General features: G+C 35.0%; 3 protein-coding genes across 3 annotated transcripts; 2 read left to right on the forward strand and 1 right to left on the reverse strand.

The window, feature by feature from the left end:
- Positions 1–122: 122 nt before the first annotated feature.
- On the reverse strand, positions 123–1253 carry LOC111791746 (ribonuclease MC-like). The gene is made up of 3 exons (XM_023673215.1): positions 1250–1253; positions 1067–1200; positions 123–590 (listed from the first exon to the last, which is right to left on the reverse strand). The coding sequence occupies exons 1-3, from the start codon at positions 1251–1253 to the stop codon at positions 123–125; spliced, it is 606 nt and encodes a 201-aa protein (XP_023528983.1).
- A 39-nt stretch (positions 1254–1292) lies between these two features.
- Positions 1293–3360, forward strand: LOC111791754 (pentatricopeptide repeat-containing protein At2g36730-like). Its single transcript, XM_023673225.1, has 3 exons — positions 1293–1299; positions 1404–1411; positions 2011–3360. Exons 1-3 carry the CDS (start codon positions 1293–1295, stop codon positions 3271–3273), a joined length of 1278 nt encoding a protein of 425 aa, XP_023528993.1. The 3' UTR covers positions 3274–3360.
- Positions 3361–5901: 2541 nt separating this feature from the next.
- On the forward strand, positions 5902–8449 carry LOC111790098 (aquaporin NIP2-1-like). Its single transcript, XM_023670902.1, has 5 exons — positions 5902–6134; positions 6238–6462; positions 7535–7729; positions 7811–7872; positions 8013–8449. The coding sequence occupies exons 1-5, from the start codon at positions 5988–5990 to the stop codon at positions 8248–8250; spliced, it is 867 nt and encodes a 288-aa protein (XP_023526670.1). The 5' UTR covers positions 5902–5987; the 3' UTR covers positions 8251–8449.
- The last annotated feature ends 400 nt before the right edge of the window (positions 8450–8849 follow it).

Below are 8849 nucleotides of genomic sequence, written 5' to 3' on the forward strand. Positions count from 1 at the left end.
ACAGCACACACACTCTTATGACATGTTATTAAACATGGAAACATAAGTATTTAATGGAACCCATTATTCGAACAATACAGAAAACAATAACTTGGAATAGAGATCTCGTGGACTAAAGAATTTTAGAGCTCTCCATCTGTACTGACCAAATTCAAATGTTGTTGATCGGGCCACACAAATTGTGGAGGGCACGTGATTCCAGCAAATTCAGTACAATCAATCAGAGTGATACCATCTTTGTCGAAGCACAAGATGATTTCAAGCAATTGTTTTTTTTCTTTAGATTGTGGATTAATGTTGCAACGTAAACCTGGCTTCTTACCTATGGCAGCTTGAATAGCACCTTCTATATCTTTGTATTCTCTAATATTTGTGTTAGACGGGCCTAGTCCCGCTGCATTCAAGATGGCCAGGAGATCGTAGCTATGATTTATACGAATATTTAGAGTTATTTGAAAATATTGAGGTTGATTGAAAGGAGGATCTGAACATATTCCATGTTTATCCCATTCATGCTGCCAAAATTGTTGGTTCTTTCCTTTGATCACGTCTGGCCAATAGGTATTTAGTTGGGGTCTTAACGCTGCAATCTAAAACAAAATAAGAAGATATTTACTGTTTTTACCATCTAGAATTTTTTTTTTTTTTTTAATAAGTTCCTAAAGTTTCAACTTTATTTCTATTCCAAAACTAAAGGGACATCATAAACCCAACCAAAATCAACATTTACATTTGACAGACACGGCCAAGATCAACATTTACATTTGACAGTACTTACAATTATTTGAGACAATAATCTTTATTGTGTTGACCACAAGGATTTATGATTGGCAATATATAGAATAGGTTTTAGGCGTTGACTAAGCTTTTACTCGGTCCAAACCATCCTATAAAAATTCTTATCTATGAAATTTTATGTTCAATGCATATAGTAATTTGAAACAAAAAAAAATTAAACATAATAATAATATATATTTGGAGACTTATTAAATACTTTAAAATTTGTAGAAGAGTATTAAGTACAAACAAAAAAAAATGAAATAATAAAAGAAAGAGAGAAAAAAACCTGAGTGGGATTAAATGGTTGTGGCGCACAAACAAGTCTAGCATTTGAGTAATTGCTCGGCCACAAACCATGAATTGTGAACATGGTTGGAGGGTGAACATGACATCTTACTTTAATGTTGCTGCTACATTTAGCTGGAGGTCATTGTTGAACCATTTGAAAATAATCAAATTAAGCATTTACACATGATATTAAGACGACGAAGACGAAGTTGAATATAGAAACTATGGAAGGTGATTTAGCCATAATGGATTTGGATTAGTTTTGTGGTTGCAAGCCATATGAAATAATTGTTGGGTTTATATATAGAATTTTCTTAACCATACCCTTTTCCTAGAAACATCTGTATCTATGCAAATTTGCATTTGTTTAATGTCAATTGTGTTCCTATTATTATTATTATTTTCTAAAGTCACTAAATTTTAAATTAAATTTATAACTGGATTGGATCGTTTAGACAGGTACCATCATCTAAATATTTTAAAAAGTAAATTGAACTATAATAACAATTTGATCATTATTTAAGATATATTTATACTCATCTAAACATTCGTATAGAACGTCTAATTCAGATGTACTCTTTCATCCATAATCAAATTTAAATCTTCAAACCTCACTTATATTAAAATTATAATCACATAAATAAATGTAATGAGTAGCTAGTAAAAATAAAAAAATTAATTAATGTATTATTTTATAAAATAATAGAGTTAGCTCTTCCTTTTGTCTTTAATTAAACAAAATTGGAGTAAAAAGATAGATGAACCAAACACAAACTTATACTTATTTAGAATAAATTTAAAACTTGAAACATGTATAATTCAATTACCTTTAAAAATATATTTAGCAACTAACACACAATTGGTTTGATTTGTTTGAATCAACTAAGGTGGTACGAATTTAATTAGTTAAATATTTAGCAACTAACACACAATTCCAAACAGTTCGCACCATATTTCATTATCAGGGGATATGCTTCGAGCGAATCTCCACAAGATGCCATTTCGGTATTTGGGGAAATGCGAAGACGAGGAATCAGACCCAATAACCTCACTTACCCCTTCCTTCTCAAGGCCTGTGCGACTCTCGCGGCGCTACAAGAAGGTAAGCAGTTTCATGCTGTTGCCATAAAGTGTGGTTTGGATTTAGATGTTTATGTTCGGAACACTCTGATTAATTTCTATGGGTCCTGCAAAAGAATGTCTGGTGCACGGAAGGTGTTCGACGAAATGTCTGAAAGAACCTTAGTTTCGTGGAATGCGATTATTACAGCGTGTGTTGAGAATTTATGCTTTGATGAAGCGATTGACTACTTTTTGAAAATGGGAAACCATGGTTTTGAGCCGGATGAAACCACAATGGTGGTTATATTATCTGCTTGTGCAGAGCTTGGTAACTTGAGCTTAGGGAGATGGGTTCATTCTCAAGTGGTGGGAAGAGGGATGGTTTGGAATGTTCAATTGGGCACTGCCTTCGTCGACATGTATGCTAAATCTGGTGATGTGGGATGTGCTAGGCTTGTATTCAATTCTTTGAAACAGAGAAGTGTATGGCCATGGAGTGCAATGATTTTGGGGCTAGCCCAACATGGATTTGCCAACGAAGCCATTGAACTTTTCACAAATATGATGAGCTCCTCTGTTGTCCCTAACTATGTCACTTTCATTGGTGTCCTATGTGCCTGCAGCCATGCCGGATTGGTGGATGAAGGCTACCACTACTTCAACATTATGGAGAGAGTTTATGGGATTAAGCCAATGATGATACATTACGGATCAATGGTGGACATCTTAGGACGTGCAGGTCGTGTCAAAGAGGCTTATGAGTTCATCATGAGCATGCATGTGCAGCCTGATCCGATCGTGTGGAGGACATTGCTAAGTGCATGCAGTGCTCGTGATGTTGATGGTGGGGCTCAGGTTGCAGAGGAGGCAAGAAAGAGACTCCTTGAGCTGGAGCCGAAGAGGGGCGGAAATGTGGTGATGGTTGCGAACATGTTTGCTGAAGTTGGGATGTGGAAGCAGGCAGCAGATTGCCGGAGGACGATGAAAGATAGAGGAATCAAAAAGATGGCTGGGGAGAGTTGCATCGAAGTGGGTGGCTCCTTGTGTAAATTCTTCTCGGGTTTTAATGCTCGAGCTGATTCTCATGGCATTTACGATTTGCTTGATGGATTGGACCTGCATATGCAAATCATAAACTTCTAATTAGTTTAAGTTACAAATTTCTGATGATCGATCTGTTTGCTGACACAATGATTTACTGATTTTTTTGTTTGTAATTTGTAATGATTTAGCCCTAATGATTTGTTATAACTTGTAATGGGAAATTCTTAGGAGAAGGAAGAAATTGGCAAAGGACTAAGGTAAGGCTCAATGCTTTACTAGGGTTTCTGATTTCCTTTTCAGATAAAATCGAAAGAGGTTGAATCGAGCTAGTTGAAGTCTTCTTGGACCTTGCACACCCCTCAGGCAAGCTTTCTAGTTTTCAACTCTCTTTTCTTCTTCTCCAAGGACGAGATACTAGTAATCTTGCGTTTGATTGACCTTAAATCTATTTTGCCTCGATTTTATTCCTGGTTTCTGTTACTATGAGTTTTCTCTAGATTTAAAACTACTCCTAACCATCCAAATTGACAAATATAAATTTAAGTTAAAAGAGTATGTTATTTGCATGTTCATTTATGATGTAAATATATATTTTTTTTTTTTTTACGTATGGGTAAAGTTATAACAATAAATATGAGAGTGTGATCGATATGAAGGACAACGACCTCCACTAAATGAAGGAAATTTCTTGTACCGACCGCATTAAGAGGAGAATTGATATCAACCATATATACTTCAAAAATAAACTTACTTTCAAGTAAAAAAAAATATATAAGTTTGGAAGAAATTTAGACCATAACTTTTGAGAAAAAATCTTACATGCAAATGGTGTTGTTTCATTCCACATTCTTTGCATATCATTAGTCATGATTCCTACCCTTCCGTTCACATGGCACCATCACTTTTATTCTTTCCTTGATTTTGATTATGGTCAAATAACCCACAAAATGAGACCAGAGCCTCCAATTATAGCGTTTTCCATATCGCTATGAAATCAAAAGTTACAAAATTAATCTCAAACGAGTCAATTTAGATTGAGGCTAATTGAACTAGTTTAGGTTGATCGAGTTTAGCCAAGCCATCTAAGTTTAAGGTGGCCTAGAGTCCAACCTTAACTTGTTCTTACCAAGCCTATGGCTGACAACTCCTTGATCAAAGTTGTTCAAAGATTCGAGAATTCTTAAATCAAATCTAAATAAATAGACGATTAAAACTCTCAATTAAATATATTCAAATTGCTCTCGAGCTCTAATTTGTTAGACACGTAATTTTCTTGCTTGCGAATATTCTAGTTCAAAAATTATTCTTCATAACATGCAAATCGAGTGGATTAACTTGTGCCGTATGTGCTCATCAATTATCTGATTTATATAAATGGTGATAAAATTATCAATAGAATATTCATCGGTGTAGGTTAAAAAATAATAATAATTAACATTTCTCATGTCCTCAAATGGGACAAAAAATCAATATTCATGTTGATATTTTTGGTTAAAATTATGTGCCATATGTATTTTTTTATGATTTATTAGAAAGGTCTTATATCAAAAAAATGTTTTTATAACAACCGGTAGAGATTACTTTAAAAAAAGAAAAGAACTAATATAATAGGATCCTTTATCTAAGATATAATTAATTTTGGTGTCACACCTCCACGATTTAATATGTGTTTAATCATGAGCTGTGACTTTTTGGTATGATCGATCCTAATTGATCATGTACTTACCCTTGATAGTGACTTTGGCTAAATAGAAATAAGACATAGAAGAAGATAATGTATTCAACCCAGGTAGGTAGGTAAAGAAATATCGAGGTCATCAAATATCAAATTTAATTTTTTTTAATTTTGATATGAATCTTGAGCATGAGACGTTTCAAACGGTATCAAATCAAAGACTCTTCCAACAGGATGTAGTCGGGGTGAACAAAATTGAAAGTTGGTGGACATTAATACCCAAGTAAATGAAGGTTATATGATTAAGGTACAACTACCGAAAAATGATTCTCAAATACACTACCTTTTAATATATACTATTACAAATGATAATGATATTTGGAAACATATGTAGACTAATTTTTATTTTGAAAAAAAAAAAAACTTAGAAATCACTGATTAACTTAAATAGTGATAATCACCACAAATTTTCATTTAATGTGATGTCATTGACCAGCGTAAATGGATGATTAATTGTAAACAGTATTTCAATTTTAATTATATTTACATAATTATTTTACTTCTCTTATTATATGTATTCGACAATTAATGATTTTTTAAATTCTTAATCTTATTAAACTAATTTTAAATAGTGGGTAAAAAATATAAAAAAATAAAAACCTTTGGAGGCTAATGTTCTAATGGCATGCTGCTAGTGTCTGACTCTGTTACCATCACTCCTTGAGGGCCAACGTCTAAACACTGACACACTAGTAGTCCTCTAGTTTTGATACCATCAATTCCCTTGGGACTCAGTGTCTTCGCAGATATAGCTGTGTCTAACTCTAACTCTAGTACCATCCAGTCCCTTGGGGCCAGTGTCCTCGCTCACTCACTTTGATACTATTTGTAATGGCTGAAGTCCACTCCTAATTGATATTATGCTCTTTAGATTATCTAATGTGACGAGAGGACACACGTGGCATAGAAAGAGATACGGAAGTGTAACCACTAAGAGGCCTACACCTATCCAGAGCTTCATTATAAAAAAGGGTATCCTCCTGGGTTTTTATAACACATCAGGGTTCTTCCCCCTTTGGCATTACTAAATTAAATAGCCAAACCTTGAGATCTTCCCACTTTCAAATACAATAAAAAGATGAGTTGTGTTCAAAATCCTGAGCTTCCCAACCCAGAAACTGTTGTCCATGTTCAAGATTTGGTCTCAATTGAAAACCCAGATTCCAAACACTCCATTTTTGCTTCTTTGTTTCAAAACCATTACCCTCCTGGGTTTTCCCGAAAGGTACCTAAACCCTTTTCTCACAATAACATGTTTTTTTTATTCCTATTTTTTTGGGTCTTTGATTACTGAACTGAACTCTTTTGTGTTTCCATAACCAAAACAGCTGGTGGCGGAGGTGATAGCCACGTACTTGCTAGTGTTTGTGACTTGTGGAGCAGCCGCATTGAGCGCCAGCGACGAACGGAGAGTCTCACAGCTTGGAGCCTCCGTGGCTGGCGGCCTCATCGTGACGGTAATGATCTACGCTGTCGGACACATTTCTGGCGCCCATATGAACCCGGCTGTCACCTTAGCTTTTGCTGCAACTCGACACTTTCCATGGAAACAGGTCCCACTCTCTATAACTCTTTTATTTCTTACTTAATTCAATATCCTAATCATTTCCTCTTTTTCTTAATTATTTAATACAAATTTAACATAACCACGTCTTTGTTGAGCATTGATATGCAAAGCACGAGAGTTTATGCTCAAACTGAACAACCGTGATTCCAAAATTTTCAAATTTAATATTAATATTTAGGATTTAGGGCGGTGCTGAGAATATGGGAACGAGGAGCCCTGTTCTTTATATTTATATATATATATATATATATATATATATATAAACTTTCTCTAATTTGTATTATTATTGTAGATATTGTTAGACGAACACAACTCTCCATAATGGTATGATATTGTCCACTATGAGCGTAAGCTCTCGTAGCTTTGCTTTGGACTTCCTCAAAAGACCCCATATGAATGGAGAGACTATTCTTTGTTTATAAACTCATGATCATTTCCTAAATTAGGTGATGTGAGACTTTCATCATCTAATAGATATAAATAAATAGGGGTAGATAGAAAAAAGAAGGAAGAACGCAGGAAAGCCGTTAAAATTGGTTTCGACTTTATTTGACAATAATTAAGAGAAGAATTTTGTAGAAATCAAAATAACAAAATATTGGTTTAGAAGCGTAGAAGAATGAGTAGAAAGGAGGAGGATGAGATAAAAGAGGGAAATGTAGGCCATGTTTAGTGGCCACATGATGTATGGACAAGCTACTCCAAATATTATTCTTAAGCCACGGCCACAAGGAGGAGAAGCTTGTGTGATCGCTTTGTGGCCACAACCTTGGGTTCATTTTTCCGACCAAAGAATGGGATGGGACATTTAGGCAGCATAATTCCAACACTCACTCAAATTTGGGATAGAGATAGAAATAGAGATAGAGATGTCCACCAAAAGTGGTTGCCCAATTGTGAGTGGAAGGTATACCAAAGGACAACACATATCTCTTCATGTGTGTTTTGATGGATATCAATTCACTTTTTCAAATTCCAATCAAGCAATCAAACAAATTATTTTAAATTCTTTATGAGTGATGTTGGTTTGGTTTGGTTTGGTTTGGTTTGGTTGGTAGGTTCCATTGTATGGAGCAGCACAATTGAGTGGTGCAACTTGTGCGGCCTTTACACTTCGCATATTATTGCATCCCATAAAACAATTGGGCACAACAACGCCATCGGGGACAGACTTTCAAGCATTGGTCATGGAGATTGTGGTTACTTTCTCAATGATGTTCGTCACATCCGCTGTTGCAACTGACACTAAAGCAGTAAGAATCAATGACCAATGCTTTCAATTTCATGTTTTGATTTGATTCGATTCATTTGAGAAATGGTTGTTTGTTTGGCAGATAGGAGAGCTAGCCGGTATGGCAGTTGGGTCAGCTGTGTGTATCACTTCCATCTTAGCTGGGTAAGGAAACATAGACATTTTTTTGGTTCGACTAACTCTTTTTCTTTTTAAAAAGTGATTAAAAAAAAATCCGTTTTGCATATGGACATATTACATTAAACAAATGAATCTAATGAGGGTTTGTGTTAGCGACTATTCAGACCTGTATCAGGAGGGTCAATGAATCCTGTGAGGACATTAGGACCTGCATTGGCAAGTGAATATTATAAAGGACTTTGGGTGTACTTTGTTGGGCCGGTTACTGGAACTCTATTGGGGGCATGGTCATATAAATTCATACGTGCCAGTGACAAACCTGTGCACTTAATTTCTCCTCACTCATTTTCATTCAAACTTCGAAGAATGTCAAGATCAGATGTTAGTGAGGGTGGAAAGTGAGCGTTGGCTCCTCATCTTCTTCCATCTCTAAAATATTTGGAATGTTGGAAAAGATGTGAAATAGTTTGAGTGTTTCATGAGCATGATCTCGTGTCGTGGTGTACTATGCTATAAGCTTCTTTATTATAGCTTAGCGATGTATGAGAAGTAGTGATTGTAACCTCATCTTCTATGTATGAAAATTTTCTACCTTTGGTTACTTTTGTTCTTTTTAGTTCAATCGTATAAATTCAAAGAATAAGTAAAACTTTAACCAATCAAACAACAATAATGTCAATTATGTCACCGACGGCATAAGTTGTGACTGTTAATTACTTTTAAGCTTTTCATAGTTATCTTGTTCTCAAGATCTTTCATTCGAATGTGGTCTTGTTTCATTTATGTACCACTTCTTTACTCGAGTGTTTGAACAATAATTTTCGAACAATTTAGTTGTTAAAAAATTGAAGTGTTGGTGCTTGGTTGTCTTCACCCTAAACCATTTATGGATAAAGGGTGAATATAATTTGGTCTTCCTTGATGAATGAAGCTGTCCCCCACTTATTTCATTCTTCCATTCAATACATCAACTGTCCCTCTTATTTTGAAAACGACACTAC

The sequence above is a fragment of the Cucurbita pepo genome, chromosome LG03 (genome assembly GCF_002806865.2).
Source record: "Cucurbita pepo subsp. pepo cultivar mu-cu-16 chromosome LG03, ASM280686v2, whole genome shotgun sequence".
Lineage (NCBI taxonomy): Eukaryota > Viridiplantae > Streptophyta > Magnoliopsida > Cucurbitales > Cucurbitaceae > Cucurbita > Cucurbita pepo.

Excerpts from the sequence above, each read along its gene's own strand:
- LOC111791746 (XM_023673215.1), bottom strand. Across the intron at positions 591-1,066 it reads AACCATTTAATCCCACTCAG|ATTGCAGCGTTAAGACCCCA; the intron begins GTTTTTTTCTCT and ends ATTTTGTTTTAG.
- LOC111790098 (XM_023670902.1), top strand. The coding sequence starts at position 5,988 with ATGAGTTGTGTTCAAAATCCTGAGCTTCCCAACCCAGAAACTGTTGTC. Across the intron at positions 6,135-6,237 it reads CTCCTGGGTTTTCCCGAAAG|CTGGTGGCGGAGGTGATAGC; the intron begins GTACCTAAACCC and ends TAACCAAAACAG. Across the intron at positions 7,730-7,810 it reads TTGCAACTGACACTAAAGCA|ATAGGAGAGCTAGCCGGTAT; the intron begins GTAAGAATCAAT and ends TTTGTTTGGCAG.